Source organism: Schistocerca gregaria, chromosome 10 (genome assembly GCF_023897955.1).
Source record: "Schistocerca gregaria isolate iqSchGreg1 chromosome 10, iqSchGreg1.2, whole genome shotgun sequence".
Taxonomy (NCBI): domain Eukaryota; kingdom Metazoa; phylum Arthropoda; class Insecta; order Orthoptera; family Acrididae; genus Schistocerca; species Schistocerca gregaria.
The window spans coordinates 206,007,110-206,026,836 of NC_064929.1; the positions used below are offsets into that span (position 1 = coordinate 206,007,110).

General features: G+C 43.7%; 1 protein-coding gene across 5 annotated transcripts in view; it reads right to left on the bottom strand.

Annotated features, from left to right (window-relative positions):
* Window positions 1–19,727, bottom strand: part of LOC126293178 (platelet endothelial aggregation receptor 1-like) — a 150,373-nt gene that overhangs the window by 112,013 nt on the left and 18,633 nt on the right. For all 5 annotated transcript variants that reach the window (XM_049986280.1, XM_049986278.1, XM_049986279.1 and 2 more), the window contains 2 exons: window positions 11,070–11,188; window positions 7,384–7,520 (listed from right to left, as the gene is read on the bottom strand). In XM_049986280.1, the coding sequence (XP_049842237.1) occupies window positions 7,384–7,520; window positions 11,070–11,188 (256 nt within the window). The remainder of the gene's footprint in view (window positions 1–7,383; window positions 7,521–11,069; window positions 11,189–19,727) is intronic.

Below are 19,727 nucleotides of genomic sequence, written 5' to 3' on the forward strand. Positions count from 1 at the left end.
ACCAGTCTCTGGACTAAAGACCACAACAACAACAAGAGTGCATTGATTCTTTTCGCTGCCAACTTTGGCGACAAATGATACAGGTGTGGTTATTGAGTAACGAAATCTAATATACACTCCTGGAAATTGAAATAAGAACGCCGTGAATTCATTGTCCCAGGAAGGGGAAACTTTATTGAGACATTCCTGGGGTCAGATACATCACATGATCACACTGACAGAACCACAGGCACATAGACACAGGCAACAGAGCATGCACAATGTCGGCACTAGTACAGTGTATATCCACCTTTCGCAGCAATGCAGGCTGCTATTCTCCCATGGAGACGATCGTAGAGATGCTGGATGTAGTCCTGTGGAACGGTTTGCCATGCCATTTCCACCTGGCGCCTCAGTTGGACCAGCGTTCGTGCTGGACGTGCAGACCGCGTGAGACGACGCTTCATCCAGTCCCAAACATGCTCAATGGGGGACAGATCTGGAGATCTTGCTGGCCAGGGTAGTTGACTTACACCTTCTAGAGCACGTTGGGTGGCACGGGATACATGCGGACGTGCATTGTCCTGTTGGAACAGCAAGTTCCCTTGCCGGTCTAGGAATGGTAGAACGATGGGTTCGATGACGGTTTGCATGTACCGTGCACTATTCAGTGTCCCCTCGACGATCACCAGAGGTGTACGGCCAGTGTAGGAGATTGCTCCCCACACCATGATGCCGGGTGTTGGCCCTGTGTGCCTCGGTCGTATGCAGTCCTGATTGAGGCGCTCACCTGCACGGCGCCAAACACGCATACGACCATCATTGGCACCAAGGCAGAAGCGACTCTCATCGCTGAAAACGACACGTCTCCATTCGTCCCTCCATTCACGCCTGTCGCGACACCACTGGAGGCGGGCTGCACGATGTTGGGGCGTGAGCGGAAGACGGCCTAACGGTGTGTGGGACCGTAGCCCAGCTTCATGGAGACGGTTGCGAATGGTCCTCGCCGATACCCCAGGAGCAACAGTGTCCCTAATTTGCTGGGTGCGGTCCCCTACGGCACTGCGTAGAATCCTACGGTCTTGGCGTGCATCCGTGCGTCGCTGCGGTCCGGTCCCAGGTCGACGGGCACGTGCACCTTCCGCCGACCACTGGCGACAACATCGATGTACTGTGGAGACCTCACGCCCCACGTGTTCAGCAATTCGGCGGTAGGTCCACCCGGCCTCCCGCATGCCCACTATACGCCCTAGCTCAAAGTCCGTCAACTGCACATATGGTTCACGTCCACGCTGTCGCGGCATGCTACCAGTGTTAAAAGACTATCAGCTCGGACACCGTGGCTGCCGTTACCCTTGACGCTGCATCACAGACAGGAACGCCTGCGATGGTGTACTCAACGACGAACCTGCGTGCACGAATGGCAAAACGTCGTTTTTTCGGATGAATCGAGGTTCTCTTTACAGCATCATGATGTTCGCATCCGTGTCTGGCAACATCGCGGTGAACTCAAATTGGAAACGTGTATTCGTCATCGCCATACTGGCATATCACTCGGTGTTATGGTATGGGATGTCATTGGTTACACGTCTCGGTCACCTCTTGTTCTCATTGACGGCACTTTGAACAGTGGACGTTACATTTCAGATGTGTTACGACCTGTGGCTCTACCCTTCTTTCGATCCCTGCGAAACCCTACATTTCAGGAGGATAATGCACGACCGCAAGTTGCAGGTCCTGTACGGGCCTCTCTGGATACAGAAAATATTCGACTGCTGCCCTGTCCAGCATATTCTCCAGATCTCTCAGCAATTGAAAACGTCTGGTAAATGGTGGCCGAGCAACTGGCTCGTCACAATACGCCAGTCACTACTCTTGATGAAGTGTGGTATCGTGTTGAAGCTGCATGGGCAGCTGTACCTGTACACGCCATCCAAGCTCTGTTTGAGTCATTGCCCAGGCCGTTATTACGGGCAGAGGCGGTTGTTCTGGGTACTGATTTTTCAGAATCTATGCACCCAAATTGCGTGAAAATGTAATCACATGTCAGTTTTAGTATAATATATTTGTCCAATGAATACCCGTTATCATCTGCATTTCTTCTTGGTGTAGCAATTTTAATGGCCAGTAGTGTATTTGCACGTCTGTTTTCATGAGAGTATGGAAATGAAATTTTTCGATACAGCACTACAAACTAAACTCCGTCCGAGCAAGTCTTGGAAGGCTCAACCGTACCCACCGGCCGCCGTGTCATCCTCAGCTCATAGGCGTAACTGGATGCGTATACGGAGAGGCATGTGGGCAGCACACCGCTCTCCCGGCCGTAGGTCAGTTTACGAGACCGGAGCCGCTACTTCTCAGTCAAGCAGCTCCTCAGTTTGCCTCACAAGGGCTGAGTGCACCCCGCTCGCCAACAGCGCTCGGCAGACACGATGGTCACCCATCCAAGTGCTAGCCCAGCCCGACAGCGCTTAAAGGGGACCGGTGTTACCACTGCAGCAAGACCGTTGGCCACATTACTACAAACGAAGTTTATTTGTCGTTTTCATTTTCGTTTCTAATAGAAAACTGGCAAAATGAATCTACAGGAAATGCCCGGTGTGTCAGCTAGTACAATAATAAAAGAAACATTATCGATATCAAAAAATTAACACGTGATTTCGTAAATAAAAGTAACTCTTTTTAAAATAAATTATGCAAGGAGGCCAAGTAAGTTTCATAACTTACTTATTGAGAAAGGTGCTTCACCACAGTTGTGCACAAAGAAATTATGTGAATTCATAGCCATTAGACATGTAAACGGGAGTAGACACAGGCAAATGATAAATACACTCCTGGAAATTGAAATAAGAACACCGTGAATTCATTGTCCCAGGAAGGGGAAACTTTATTGACACATTCCTGGGGTCAGATACATCACATGATCACACTGACAGAACCACAGGCACATAGACACAGGCAACAGAGCATGCACAATGTCGGCACTAGAACAGTGTATATCCACCTTCCGCAGCAATCCAGGCTGTTATTCTCCCATGGAGACGATCGTAGAGATGCTGGATGTAGTCCTGTGGAACGGCTTGCCATGCCATTTCCACCTGGCGCCTCAGTTGGACCAGCGTTCGTGCTGGACGTGCAGACCGCGTGAGACGACGCTTCATCCAGTCCCAAACATGCTCAATGGGGGACAGATCTGGAGATCTTGCTGGCCAGGGTAGTTGACTTACACCTTCTAGAGCACGTTGGGTGGCACAGGATACATGCGGACGTGCATTGTCCTGTTGAAAGAGCAAGTTCCCTTGCCGGTCTAGGAATGGTAGAACGATGGGTTCGATGACGGTTTGGATGTACCGTGCACTATTCAGTGTCCCCTCGACGATCACCAGAGGTGTACGGCCAGTGTATGAGATCGCTCCCCACACCATGATGCCGGGTGTTGGCCCTGTGTGCCTCGGTCGTATGCAGTCCTGATTGTGGCGCTCACCTGCACGGCGCCAAACACGCATACGACCATCATTGGCACCAAGGCAGAAGCGACTCTCATCGCTGAAGACGACACGTCTCCATTCGTCCCTCCATTCACGCCTGTTGCGACATCACTGGAGGCGGGCTGCACGATGTTGGGGCGTGAGCGGAAGACGGCCTAACGGTGTGCGGGACCGTAGCCCAGCTTCATGGAGACGGTTGCGAATGGTCCTCGCCGATACCCCAGGAGCAACAGTGTCCCTAATTTGCTGGGTGCGGTCCCCTACGGCACTGCGTAGGATCCTACGGTCTTGGCGTGCATCCGTGCGTCGCTGCGATCCGGTCCCAGGTCGACGGGCACGTGCACCTTCCGCCGACCACTGGCGACAACATCGATGTACTGTGGAGACCTCACGCCCCACGTGTTGAGCAATTCGGCGGTACGTCCACCCGGCCTCCCGCATGCCCACTATACGCCCTCGCTCAAAGTCCGTCAACTGCACATACGGTTCACGTCCACGCTGTCGCGGCATGCTACCAGTGTTAAAGACTGCGATAGAGCTACGTATGCCACGGCAAACTGACTGACACTGACGGCGGCGGTGCACAAATGCTGCGCAGCTAGCGCCATTAGACGGCCAATACCGTGGTTCCTGGTGAGTCCGCTGTGCCGTGCGTGTGATCATTGCTTGTACAGCCCTCTCGCAGTGTCCGGAGCAAGTATGGTGGGTCTGACACACCGGTGTCAATGTGTTCTTTTTTCCATTTCCAGGAGTGTATTTCCCCCTTGTCTCTCACATTGCTACCAAATTCCACCATGCACACCGATTAGGTGTTTTGGTAGAAAGGACACTGGAAAATAACAAAGTTTGGTGAATTTGGATTCTAGGGACGTTTATGTTTAAGGGGGGTAGGACGTCAAACGGGCCGACGTGGAGCAGGAGAGGCACCACAGGACATTTTAATTTGCACTGTCTATAAATTTATCAATAAATTCATAAAACTTTGTAAACATGATCAGGTAGGATTCAGGATTCATACTCATAGTAGGGGAAGCTCAAAAACGTAACAAAATACATTTTTTTACATGTGAAATTTCATCATTTTTTCACTAACTACTGGCTACATTTGTTGCTATAGGTACACTTCTCTTCCTAAGTAAGAGCGATTCTTCGTTGAATTTTGCACAGCATACAAACTATAGTTACATGTGTACGACACTCTAGAGTTTATTTAATTTATGAAAAAATTAATGAATACATTTTAAACTTCTTGTTTAGAAAAAACTCAAATTTTATAGTTAATTATCTCAATTTTTACCACAGTTTTTAATAGATTTGGGAAATTCTAGAGTTTCATACACCTGTACGTACTGTTTGTACGCTGTGCAAAATTCATCGAAGAATTTCTCTTACTTAGGAAGAAAAGTGTACCTACAGAAACAAATGCAGCCAGTAGTAAGTGAAAAAATGATGAAATTTCACATGTAAATGAAAGTTATTTTGCTACCTTTTTGAACTTCCACTGCTATGAGTGTGAGTCCTCAATCCTTCCTGGTCATGCTGACAAAGTTTTATGAATTTATTTGTAAAAGTAGAGGCACTGCAAATTAAAATGTCCTGTGGTGCCTCTCCTGCTCCAAGTCGGCCCGTTTAACGTCCTACCCCCCCTTAAATGTTGCAGTAGTTCATTTGCAATAACACACGCATACCAGATAGTTACTATGCCGCAAATGCTACGCCGTTTATTTTGTCAACAGTGGAAAACGAAGTGCCGTTTCTTTCACTTACTTTGGTGCAAGAATAAACGGTGTAAGGAGTGTGTCAGAACTCGTCATTACATTGATTAAATGTTGCACTGAGTACTGAAAACAATATAGCCAACTTAACGTTGTTCTTTGTATTGTGCAATATTCCGCGATTCTCTTCGTAAATAAATAAGCACTCAGATATCGATAGTAACAATGTGAGGGCGGAACACGGTAGCGCGATTCTAAGCACTGTTGTGAGACGAGGTCTGTCTGAAAGAGTTGGAAGTAGCATTGCAGTCGAGAGCTGGGGGACAGAAGGCGTCGGTGATGGCAGATCTTACCACACTCAAGGCCTGATTCCATTTATATGGCCAGGATAGATTTAGATGGCTTAGTTACGCATGAAGATGGAATTCAAGGTAAAATTCGCAACCACTGCGTAAAGTGCAATTGCACAGTTAGGCTCGTGATTGTTAGTCCGGCTTTGCAATAATCTCATGTTTTTGCTTGTCAGTCAAAGAAGCCTCATCCTCCAAATAGTAATTATTCCTTATTCTCCAAATAATAATTAATATTCTCCACATCTAATTCATAAATATGCTATGGTTATCATAAGTTAATGTAACTTTGAAATTGAAATAATTTATTAATCTGGCACTGAGCCGTTATTGATACTTACAAGGCCGCCGCGCGGGATTAACCGAGCGGTCTTAGGCTCTGCAGTCATGGACTGTGCGGCTGGTCCCGGCGGAGGTTCGAGTCCTACCTCGGGCATGGGTGTGTGTGTGTTTGTCCTTAAGATAATTTAGGTTAAGTAGTGTGTAATCTTAGGGACTGATGGCCTTAGCAGTTCAGTCCCAAAAGATTTCACACACATTTGAACAATTTTGAACTTATAATTCCATTGTCAGGCATTTTGCCATTATTAATACTTGTGAAACTATTATTGGTCATGGCGATCTCTCAAGTTTTTAAATAGACGTAATTTATGGAATTCCTTCTTACAAGTTATTAAGTAGTTCACAGGACCCAAGCAAACTCCTTCTTATTAAACTCATTCTCAGTAACAATAAGCTTTAGCCACTGCTGCTGCTGCATACTGCTGCAAATTGCTGTAAACCACATGCAGAAAGGCAGTCATCTAAATAGGTGAGTGCAAAACTTAGGGCCAAAATAGAGACACTGACACACCACAACATTTCACGTACTCTAATCCAGTAAATTCCGTTGCACGGGCCAGATTCTGTATCATTTGTAAATTCTTATTCAAACACGCACTCAGATAGCTTATCCACATGTTTTAAGTTTTTCATGTAACGATCTGTTGAGGGCTTAAATGACAGTGAAACCGACAGTCATAAAACACGCACACAGCGTTATGCAGGTTAGATTACTCATCGAGTCCATTTTCACAGACGAACATATTTTTTATTTGTTGTAGTTACGTTACAACGGAACTAACTCTGTGTTCGTTTGCTGCCGTCACCACAAAAATTTAGTGTTTCTAATTTTCAGTATCTTTATTTTGAGTAGCTACAACGTCCCTTGTTATACGGAAACATTATCTGTTTTACGTTGTGCCTCGTTGAAGAACGCTAACGGCTCGCACTGAAAGTTGAAGAGCTGGAGAGAGACAATTTTTACATAGACAAGGTAACAGGAATAATGTAGAAGTTGATAATGATAATCCTTTTTTGTTTTGAAAGATACATTTTAATGTTCACTGAATGTAATTCCAAATAATTTTGAGAGCTATGATTGCGGTATGGTTAATTTACACTCCAGATTGCGTAATGTAGGTCATCCACGTCATGTTGTCATAGGTCAAGTTGTCACCGTTAACGCAAAATTTATTTTTCAACACACTGCATCGAGGACTCACTTCAAATGTTCGAACAGCTACAGAAAAATCAAAGAATTATGTCAAGAGTATTCGTAGCTACAATGCAGCATTTGCTATGGGTCGCTTCTGAGGGTAGATTTCAGTTTTACGTGGAGTGTATCCCTTGAAGATAGGTGACCCTTTTTTTTAATCACAGGTCAGGTCTCCTGACACAGTAGGTCGAATTTCGACCACAGGCTACACTAGTACTACCAATATTCATATTTTCTAGTTGGTCCTTTACTTTCACAGCAACACACACTGAGATGTCTTACACTGTACTTAACAATTGTTTCCAGTTGCTTACCTTGTGGACGGTAGCCACTTTCACAGACACAGAAGCCCTTTGGGTTGCACTTGCCGTGTTTGCACTCCCGATTCAAACACAAACGCTCAACACAGCGGCCGCCACTGTCCTCGGCGAGGTGGCTGGGACATCCACAACTGCGTGAAAGAGCATCAGCAAACAGTCAAAAATTGCTTTATTAAGCCGACTGAAAATATTACTCGAAATCCATTCACACATTTAAATTATAGTCATTCTGATTTTACGTCTCGAAATCTGACCATTTTTGAGGGGCCAATCAAGATCGTTTCTTGAGTGTTCTTATATTAGGAAGCTATGGACCCCATCGGCTCGTTTCAGAGTAGTTCATTCTGTTTAATAGACTGTTAATCCTTGTGGCCGTTTTGCACTGAGAATACTTGCAAGGAGCGCAAGCGGACGTAATACTCAATGTTCGTGACGTCGCTCAAGAATACATTTCCATTCTCTCACGACTCTCATTACTGATAACTCAGATACTTCTTAGCCCCCATACTCCAACTCCCTTAATAGAGCGAAGTAGCAATGTTTACAGCAAAAGGTAACGAAATAAATCATAATGTAACAATTCTGTCAAACTGAGGTGACAAAAGTCATGAGATTTTATTTGTTATTTATTTACACATCTAGCTCCGTAGAACCAAATTGAGGGGCAAATCTCCAAGGTCATGGAACCTGTCAGTACATGAAATTACAACGTAATTATGAACCCAAAAAAATAAAGCCATAGGTTTAAGTAAACCCAGTCAACAACATAATATAAGAATGACCTTAATTTTTCAAGTAACTCCTCAACAGAATAGAAGGAGTGACCCATGAGGAAACTCTTCAGTTTCGATTTGACACAGCATGGATTACTGATGAGATTTTTAAATTCTTGTGGTAGCTCATTGAGAATGGATGCAGCAATATACTGCCCACCTTTCTGCACAAGAGTTAAGGAAGTCCGATCCAAATACAGGTTGGATTTCTGCCGAGTATTAATTCAGTGAAAGCTGCTAATTCTTGGGAATGAGCTGACACTGTTAACAAGGAAGGTAGTAAAGAATGTATACATAGGGAAGCCAACGTCAGAATACCCAGACTACTGAACAGGACTCGACAAGAGGTTCGTGAACTTACACCACTTACTGCCCGAAATGCCTGTTTCTGAGACAAAAATATTCTTTTACAATAGGAAGAGTTAACCCAAAATATAGTACTATACGACATACGCAAATGAAAAGAGGTAAAAGTTGACTAATTTTTGTGTGAAACGATCACTTACTTCGGATACTGATAGAATAATAAAAATGGTGGCATTAAGTCTTAGAACAAGATCATGAATGTGGGATTTCGACGACAGTTTACTCTCTATCTGAACACCTAAAAATTTGAACTGTTCAGTTTCACTAATAATATGACTACTCTGTGAAAATGAAACGTCGGCTTTTGTTGAATTGTATGTTATAAGCTGTAAAAACTGAGTATTACTGTAATTTAGCGTTAGATTATTTCCTAGAAGCGATAAACTTATGTCATGAACTGCACTATTTGAAACAGAACCAATGTTGCACACGACATCCTTCACTACCAAGCTAGTGTCATCAGAAAGCACAAATATTTTAGAAATACCCATAATGATAGAAGGCATATCATTTATATAAAAAAGGAACAGGAGTGGTCTCAACACTGAACCCTGGGGGCACCCCCCATTTGACCATACCCCACCCAAACCCCATATCACAGCCATTCTCAGCACTGTGACCTTTTCCTGTCTGTTGTTAAAGTAAGAGGTGAAGCAATTGTGAGCTACTCCCCATATTCTGTAATGATCCAACTTCTGGAGCAATATTTTGTGATCAACACTACCAAGCTCCTTAGTTGTTAGTTAAATAAAAAAATATGCCTAGCGCTAGAAACCTTTTGTTTAATCCATCCAGTACCTCACAGAGAAAAGATAATATAGAATTTTCAATTGTTAAACCACTTCTAAAGCCTAAATGTATTTGATGGCAAATTATGTAATACTCACCTAAAATGATCAATTATTCTTACATACGCAGCCTTTCCAACAATTTGGCAAACACTGTAATTATCTACATTCTCCCTTTTTATAAGGCGGCTTCACTGCTGACTATTTCAATAGTTCAGAAAATATACCATTCTTAAAGGAAAAATTACAATTATGGCTAAATACTGGATAAATAATACATCCTAATCTCGCGCCAGACGTCCTTTTGGCCAAACAGCTCGATGTGGTATGGGCTTGTCAAGCCGTTGGAAGTCCTCTGCAGAAATATGGAGCCATGCTATCTCGTTAGCCTTGCCAAAGTGTTGCCTGTGCAGGATTTTGGACATGAACTGACCTATCGATTATGTCCTGTAAATGTCCGGTGTGTTTCATGTCAGGCGATCTGGGTGCCCACATCATTTACTCCCACTCTCCAGAATATTCTTCAAACCAATCGGGAACAATTGTGGCGCGTTGGCATGGTGCATTGTCATCCACAAAAATTCCATTGTCGTTTGGGAACATGAAGTCCATGAATGGCTGAAAATGGTCGCCAAATGGCCAAATATCCAGACGACCCAGTCCATTGCATGTAAACACATCACACACCATTATGGAGCCACAACTGTTTCCAGTCAGTTGTCGCTTTAGTGATATCACAGGACCCAGTCAATTTCATGTAAAGGCAGCCCACACCATTATGGAGCCACCACCAGCTTGCACAATGGCTTGTTGTCAACTTGGGTCCATGACTTCGCGGGGTCTGCATGAAAAGGACTAGTCCTCTGGTACCACTAAAGCGATAATTGACTGGAAATGTTTGTGTTCGGCTACTTGGACACAATTTTCAGTCATTCGTGACGTCATGTTTCTTACAATGGAATTTTTATGAATGACAGTGCGCTATGTCACCAGACCACAATTGTTCAGGACTGGTTGAAGAACATTCTGGACAACTGGGGAAGGGGGGGTCAAGGGGGGAGGGCGATTTCGCCACCTAGATTGCCTGACATGAGTTGCGTCCAACATTTATAGGACATAACCTAAACGTCAGTTTGTGCACAAAATCCTGCACAAGCAACACTTTCACAATTATGATGGCTATAGAGGAAGTATTGCTCAATATTTCTGCAAAGAGCTTCCTATGACTTTTTTAGTCCATAAAATGTCGAGTTGCTGCACTATACCGGACAAAATGGGTTTCACGCGAAATTAGGATGCATCTAATGACGTTTCTCACCTCACTACATTTATGAACACAGGCTTGACAAAATAAGGAATGGACTTCATAAATAAGACATGGCAAGCGATTTAAATGAAGTGAAGAAAGAAACGAGGGTAGCAGGAAGAGAGCAATGAAGGAAAGAGCAAAATTTGTGAGTGCTAAGAGCAGCAGATTAAGGGACTAGACGAAGGCAGTAAAATACGGAATAGTGGTCGTTGCTGCTATGGAGAGAGGCTGCTATGGAAGCAGAAGGAGATGAAGGGTGGGAAAAGTTAGGGAAAAGGAGAAAAGAGAAAGGAAACATTAGAGGAAATTAAGGAAGGAGAGGTGATAAAGAAGAGTGGTACAGTTAAGGAGGTGAGGAAGGTGGACATGAGGAAACGGAGGTAGTGGAAAACCAAAACACTGAAGGGAGGGAGGGGGAGAGAGAACAGAGAAGCTTCAACATACCTGTTTGGAGCAACGCAGACTTTTGGGGGTGAGCAATCAGGATTGCAGACTGGTTCACATGCTGCATTGAGGGCTGAGCGATATCCACGGCAGCAAACTGCCACTCTCATCGGGACTGTCTGTGAACAGAAAACAGCGTTCCACACAAACTTTCGTGTATACCCTGAGAGTACCCACGATACGTCTGTTTTTATTTTCACCTGACTCAACTGGCAGATACAGCTACAGAAACAAATCGCTCTTCAGGTGCGCGCGCTGCTTAATTAAGTCACCCAAAGGAATTTAATAAAATGAGGTTATGGGGCCCTTAATATTGTATCCTGAGTGGGTGTCAACTAAATTTCCATTACTCCTACCTATGGACATGGAATTAGTTAACTCTCTCAGCGTCAAGTCTGTAGATTCTACAGGCAAGCGTATTTTGCTGATTAAAAACTGCTGTGCATTGTTTGTTCACCTCTATCAATACGTTTTGTTTATACTGTTAGAAGAGACAGCAAAAGTTACCACTGGGGTAGGTAGTATTACTATTGAATGAGACCATCTTAACCAGCAGTACACAAGTTACTAAAGCATTTAAGAACCATACAAGCGTCATTATTAACCCAGTAAAAGAAACTCCAATACAAAACGATACAAATAATGTCTTTGCAAAAGTTATTGATTGGTTTCCTGTGAATGCACTTGCTCTGAACTATGAAAAAACACAGTGCATCTAATTTTCTACTGCAACAAGTGCACATTCTGAGGGTGAAAAAATTGCTGAGAATAGTTCAAAAGAAAAAGCCAAGCAGTACATGGAAGAGCCAGTTTTGAGAAATCCTTGTCAAATTCATTTTCATCTAACAATATCTTGTGAAATAAGGAAAATTGTTAACTCTTTGAAAAATAAATGTTCTGTTGGAGTAGAGTAATACTCTAACAAGGTATTAAAACAATGTGGAGCAGTTACAGCTGATCTTCTGAGCACATATCTAATGCATCACTAACTCAAGATATTTTCCCAGACAGTTTAAAATACGCCACTGTCAAACCTCTCTACAAAAAAGGGGACACCACAGATGTCAATAATTACCGGCCAGTATCTTAGCTTACAGCATTTTCAAAAATCGTCGAGAAAGTAATGTACTCAAGAGTGGTTAGCTGTCTCAACAGTAATGACATAGTTAGTAAATCACAGTCTGGATTTCAGGAATGCTGTTCTACTGAAACAGCAATATACACTTTCACTGCTCACATAATAGAGTCTTTAAATAGTAAAATGTCACCAATAGGAATTTTCTGTGACTTATCCAAAGCATCTCATTGTGTGAACTGTGACATTATGGTACAGAAATCACAATTCTACGATATAAATGGAACAGCATATGAGTGGTTTAGGTCATATTTACAGATCAGGAAGTTAAAAGTTTCTTTATATGGCTTAAGTGATTTAAGAAAGTTTTCTTGTTCATCTAATTGGGGTGAAATTACATGAGGTGTTCCACAGGGTTCGATCATAGGTCCCCATCTGTTCCTGATATATGTGAATGACCTCCCTTCTTATCTGAAATAAGAAACTAAAAGTGACACTAGAATGAGATTTTCACTCTGCAGCGGAGTCTGCGCTGATATGAAACTTCCTGGCAGATTAAAAATGTGTGCCCAACCGAGACTCGAACTCGGGACCTGTGCCTTTCACGGGCCCCAGGCTGTGGCTAAGCCATGTCTCCACGGTATCCTTTCTTTCACGAGTGCTAGTTCTGCTAGGTTCGCAGGAGAGCTTCTGTAAAGTTTGGAAGGTAGGAGACGAGGTACTGGCAGAAGTAAAGCTGTGAGGATGGGGCGTGAGTGGTGCTTGGGTAGCTCAGATGGCAGAGCACTTGCCCGCGAAAGGCAAAGGTCCCGAGTTCGAGTCTCGGTCGGGCACACAGTTTTAATTTGCCAGGAAGTTTCATAAAGTGAAACTGTTCGCTGGTGATACAAGTATCATTATTAATCCAGTAAAAGAAACTCCAATAGAAAATTATACAAATAATGTCCTTGCAAAAGTTATTGATGGGTTTCCTGCGAATGCACTTGCCCTGAACTTTGAAAAAACAGAGTGCATCCAATTTTCTACTGCAACGAGTGCACTTGCTTCAATAAATATAACAGATCAACAGAAGTCAGTAGCCAGGATAGAGCATATTAAGTTTTTGGGTGTATGTGTAGATCGAAATTTTAATTGGAAAATTCATATTTTTGATTTCCTAAAGCGACGAGGTTCAGAAACTTTTCCAATCAGAATAATTGCTAATTTGAGGATGTAGAAATTACCAAGCTAACATACTTTGCGTACTTTCACTGTCTGATGTCATACGGAATAATATTTCAGGGTAACACAAAACTTAGGCAAAAAGTATTCACTGCTCAAAAGAAAGTGGATGGAGTAATATGTAGGGCTCATAGTCGCACGTCTTGTAGGGATCTGTTTAAAAGATTAGGAATTCTTACAACAGCCTCAGAGCACATTTACTCAGTAATGAAATTTGTTATCAACAATACCAGCAGAAAGAAAAGATTTACACTATCCTCTACTTAACCTACCTTTGGCACAGAAAGGGGTAAAATATGCTAATGTAAACCTTTTCGATAAATTAACAGACGAAATAAAATGTAAGACAGCAATAATAGTTTCAAAAATATATGAATTTTTGAACAGGAATAAATAAATGTATAGGTATACATTTCTGTGCCATTTAATGGAATGGGGTAGGTAATAAAAATTTTAAGCTTAAAAAAAGCCTTGATTAATGTTTGCATTTCTTATGCACTTGAAGCGTTCCGCATCATAACGGTTACTGTGAGACTGATCAGTGTAACGCGCAACTAAGTCACTAACTAACTTGCCGGCCGCGGTGGTCTCGCGGTTCTAGACGCGCAGTCCGGAACCGTGCGACTGCTACGGTCGCAGGTTCGAATCCTGCCTCGGGCATGGATGTGTGTGATGTCCTTAGGTTAGTTAGGTTTAAGTAGTTCTAAGTTCTAGGGGACTGATGACCACAGCAGTTGAGTCCCATAGTGCTCACAGCCATTTGAACCATAACTAACTAACTATTTATTAGTTGCGCGCATAGATGGTCTGAACGTCCATCTTGATTTGTTGGTATTTCGTTTGTTACAAGTCACCGTTTCCGCCTGCGGATGGAGCACATTATTGCCATACTGTATGAGAGAAGTGGCGCGCCGTTGTCAATCTGATGAAGATATTGCCGATTTACTGAATTTTGGAGACATTGTCGATGCTCTAGATGGTGAAGATGTTTTGGACGACACAGGCGTCTTTGAAGGCAACAACAGTACAATTTGTTCAGGCACAGAACCGCAAAATGGAGGCGGAAACAGTTTTTCATATTCTCGTATTAGGAGTATCGAACGCATCGTGGTTATACGGTTCATTTCAGACCAAGAAAATGACAAAACTGATTTCAATATCAATCTATATCTTCACCCTCAACTACATGGATGCTCTGCAAATCATATTTAAGTGTCTGACAGAGGGTTTATCGAAGCACTTTCACCATTCTCTATTATTCCACTCTCGTATAGCACGCGGAAAGAACGAACACCTATATCTTTCCGAACGAGCTCTGATTTTCCTTATTTTATCGTGGTGATCCTTTCTCCTTATGTAGGTCGCCGTCAACAATATACTTTCGCATTCGGAGGAGAAAACTGTAATGCGAATTTCGTGAGAACATTCCTCCGCAACGAAAAACGCCTTTGTTGTAATCACCCCAAATCCTTTATCATTTCAGTGACGCTCTCTGCCACATATCGCGATAATACAAAACGCGCTGCACTTCTTTGAACTCTTTCGATGTACTACCTCAGTCCTATCTAGTAAGGATCCCACACCGCGCAGCAGTATTCTTAAAGGAGACGGACAAGTGTAGCGTAGGCAGTTTCCTTAGTAGGTCTGTTACATTTTCTAAGTGTACTGCCAATTAAACTAAGTGTCCTTAGTTAGCCTTACCCCAACATTTTCTACCTGTTCCTTCCAATTTAAGTTGTTCGTAACTGTAATTCATAGGCATTTAGTTGAATTCACGATCTTTAGATTTCACTAATTTACTGCGTAACAGAAGTTTAACGGATTCCTCTTAGCACTCATGTGGATGAATTCACACTTTTTGTTATTTAGGGCCAATTGCCAACTATCGCACCATACAGATATCTTTTCTAAATCGTTCTACAATTTGGTTTGATCTTTTCATGGCTTTTCTAGTTGATAAACAACAGAGCCATATGCAAACAACCTAAGACGGCTCCTCAGATTGTTTCCCAAATCGTTTATATAGATAAGGAACAGCAAAGGGCCTATAACACTACCTTGGGGAACGCCAGAAATCACTTCCATTTTACTCGATGACTTTCCCTCAGTTACTACGAACTGTGACCTCTCTGACACGAAATCACGAATCCAGTCACATAACTGAGACGATATTCCATAAGTACGCATTTTCACTACAAGCCACTTGTGTGGTACAGTGTCAATTTCCGGAAATCCAGAAATACGGAATCAATTCGAAATTCCTTTGTCAGTAGCACTCAACACTTCATGCGAGTAAAGAGTTAGATGTGTTTTACAAGGACGATGTTTTCTAAAAGACATTTCCTGCAGAAATTTACCACCCACAAGCAAAAAATATGGCTCCCTGTATGTTCCGTTTGGTCTTCAAAATCAAAGAAAGAAACAGGGGAAACATCTCGCAAAGAGACACGTTATCAGTGGGAACAGAGCTGGCTGTGTGGCGTTGAATATGGAACCCTGTTTTAAAGTACTTCATTCAAAAATGTATGTAAATCAATGTAGGAAGTGCTATTGTATTTAAATACGGTATTCAACATTGATCATTATATATTTACGAACTCCTTCACTCTAACTATACGAAGGTATGGCAACTTTACGAAATCAACGTCATGTATAATAATATAACTTGTTCATGTTATAGCAGACATGATTTTGTACATAGTTCCATTTTAAAGAAAACAAAATGAGCTTAAAGCAGTGTTAATTTTGTATCTATATGCATAAGAAGTCAGCCTCATTTTGCCAACGGCCTTGTCAAAGAGGGCGGAGGAGCGGATATAGGTTCAGGGCACTCTCTTGTTCTACGGGTGGGAAATTGTCCCTAAAGGCGGAAGAATCAGCAATGATTAACGACATGAGGATGCAGAAGGCAATGGAAACCACTGAGTTAAAGACACGTAACGTGTATCCACAGGACAAGTGGCCTGTAGTTGAAGAAGTGTCATGATGATCTCTCCATTGGCAAAAGATTCCGGAATAGCCCCCTATTCGGATCTCCGGAAGGGGATTGCCAAGGGGGAGGTTACCATGAGAAAAAGATTGAATAATCAAAGAAAGGATAATGTTCTACGAATCGGGGCGTGGAATGTCAGAAGCTTGAACGTGGTAGGGAAACTAGAAAATCTGAAAAGGGAAATGCAAAGGCTCAATCTAGATATAGTAGGAGTCAGTGAAGTGAAGTGAAGTGGAAGGAAGACAAGGATTTCTGGTCAGATGAGTATCGGGTAATATCAACAGCAGCAGAAAATGGTATAACAGGTGTAGGATTCGTTATGAATAGGAAGGTAGGGCAGAGGGTCTGTTACTGTGAACAGTTCAGTGACTGGGTTGTTCTAATCAGAATCGACAGCAGACCAACACCGACAACGATAGTTCAGGTATACATGCCGACGTCGCAGGCTGAAGATGAACAGATAGAGAAAGTGTATGAGGATATTGAAAGGGTAATGCAGTATGTAAAGGGGGACGAAAATGTAATAGTCATGGGCGACTGGAATGCAGTGGTAGGGGAAGCAGTAGAAGAAAAGGTTACAGGAGAATATGGGCTTGGGACAAGGAATAAAAGAGGAGAAAGACTAATTCAGTTCTATAACAAGTTTCAGCTAGTAATGCTGGATACCCTGTTCAAGAATCACAAGAGGAGGAGGTATACTTGGAAAAGTCCGGGAGATACAGGAAGATTTCAATTAGATTACATCATGGTCAGACAGAGATTACGAAATCAGATACTGGATTGTAAAGCGTACCCAGGAGCAGATATAGACTCAGATCACAATATAGTAGTGATGAAGAGTAGGCTGAAGTTCAAGACATTAGTCAGGAAGAATCAATACGCTAAGAAGTGGGATACGGAAGTTCTAAGGAATGACGAGATACGTTTGAAGTTCTCTAACTCTATAGATACAGCAATAAGGAATAGCGCAGAAGGCAACACAGTTGAAGAGGAATGGACGTCTCTAAAAAGGGCCATCACAGAAGTTGGGAAGGAAAACATAGGCACAAAGAAAGTAGCTGCGAAGAAACCATGGGTAACAGAAGAAATACTTCAGTTGATTGATGAAAGGAGGAAGTACAAACATGTTGCGGGAAAATCAGGAATACAGAAATATAAGTCGCTGAGGAATGAAATACACTCCTGGAAATAGAAAAAAGAACACATTGACACCGGTGTGTCAGACCCACCATACTTGCTCCTGACACTGCGGGAGGGCTGTACAAGCAATGATCACACTCACAGCACAGCGGACACACCAGGAACCGCGGTGTTGGCCGTCGAATGGCGCTAGCTGCGCAGCATTTGTGCACCGCCGCCGTCAGTGTCAGCCAGTTTGCCGTGGCATACGGAGCTCCATCGCAGTCTTTAACACTGGTAGCATACCGCGACAGCGTGGACGTGAACCGTATGTGCAGTTGACGGACTTTGAGCGAGGGCGTATAGTGGGCATGCGGGAGGCCGGGTGGACGTACCGCCGAATTGCTCAACACGTGGGGCGTGAGGTCTCCACAGTACATCGATGTTGTCGCCAGTGGTCGGCGGAAGGTGCACGTGCCCGTCGACCTGGGACCGGACCGCAGCGACGCACTGATGCACGCCTAAACCGTAGGATCCTACGCAGTGCCGTAGGGGACCGCACCGCCACTTCCCAGCAAATTAGGGACACTGTTGCTCCTGGGGTATCGGCGAGGACCATTCGCAACCGTCTCCATCATGAAGCTGGGCTACGGTCCCGCACACCGTTAGGCCGTCTTCCGCTCACGCCCCAACATCGTGCAGCCCGCCTCAAGTGGTGTCGCGACAGGCGTGAATGGAGGGACGAATGGAGACGTGTCGTCTTCAGCGATGAGAGTCGCTTCTGCCTTGGTGCCAATGATGGTCGTATGCGTGTTTGGCGCCGTGCAGGTGAGCGCCACAATCAGGACTGCATACGACCGAGGCACACAGGGCCAACACCCGGCATCATGGTGTGGGGAGCGATCTCATACACTGGCCGTACACCTCTGGTGATCGTCGAGGGGACACTGAATAGTGCACGGTACATCCAAACCGTCATCGAACCCATCGTTCTACCATTCCTAGACCGGCAAGGGAACTTGCTGTTCCAACAGGACAATGCACGTCCGCATGTATCCCGTGCCACCCAACGTGCTCTAGAAGGTGTAAGGCAACTACCCTGGCCAGCAAGATCTCCGGATCTGTCCCCCATTGAGCATTTTTGGGACGAGATGAAGCGTCGTCTCACGCGGTCTGCACGTCCAGCACGAACGCTGGTCCAACTGAGGCGCCAGGTGGAAATGGCATGGCAAGCCGTTCCACAGGACTACATGCAGCATCTCTACGATCGTCTCCATGGGAGAATAGCAGCCTGCATTGCTGCGAAAGGTGGATATACACTGTACTAGTGCCGACATTGTGCATGCTCTGTTGCCTGTGTCTATGTGCCTGTGGTTCTGTCAGTGTGATCATGTGATGTATCTGACCCCAGGAATGTGTCAATAAAGTTTCCCCTTCCTGGGACAGTGAATTCACGGTGTTCTTATTTCTATTTCCAGGAGTGTAAATACGAAGTGCAAGGAAGCTAAGACGAAATGGCTGCAGGAAAAATGTGAAGACATCGAAAAAGATATGATTGTCGGAAGGACATACTCAGCATACAGGAAAGTCAAAACAACCTTTGGTGACATTAAAAGCAACGGTGGTAACATTAAGAGTGCAACGGCAATTCCACTGTTAAATGCAGACGAGAGAGCAGATAGGTGGAAAGAATACATTGAAAGCCTCTATGAGGGTGAAGATTTGTCTGATGTGATAGAAGAAGAAACAGGAGTCGAGTTATAAGAGATAGGGGATCCAGTATTAGAATCGGAATTTAAAAGAGCTTTGGAGGACTTACGGTCAAATAAGGCAGAAGGGATAGATAACATTCCATCATAATTTCTAAAATCATTAGGGAAAATGGCAACAAAACGACTATTCACGTTGGTGTGTAGAATATATTGGTCTGCCGACATACCATATGACTTTCGGAAAAACATCAACCGCACAATTCCGAAGACGGCAAGAGCTGACAAGTGCGAGAATTATCCCACAATCAGCTTAACAGTTCATGCATGGAAGCTGCTTACAAGAATAATATACAGAAGAATGGAAAAGAAAATTGAGAATGCGCTAGGTGACGATCAGTTTGGCTTTAGTAAAAGTGAAGGCACAAGAGAGGCAATTCTGACGTTACGGCTAATAATGGAAGCAAGGCTAAAGAAAAATCAAGACACGTTCATAGGATTTGTTGACCTGGAAAAAGCGTTCGACAATATAAAATGGCTCA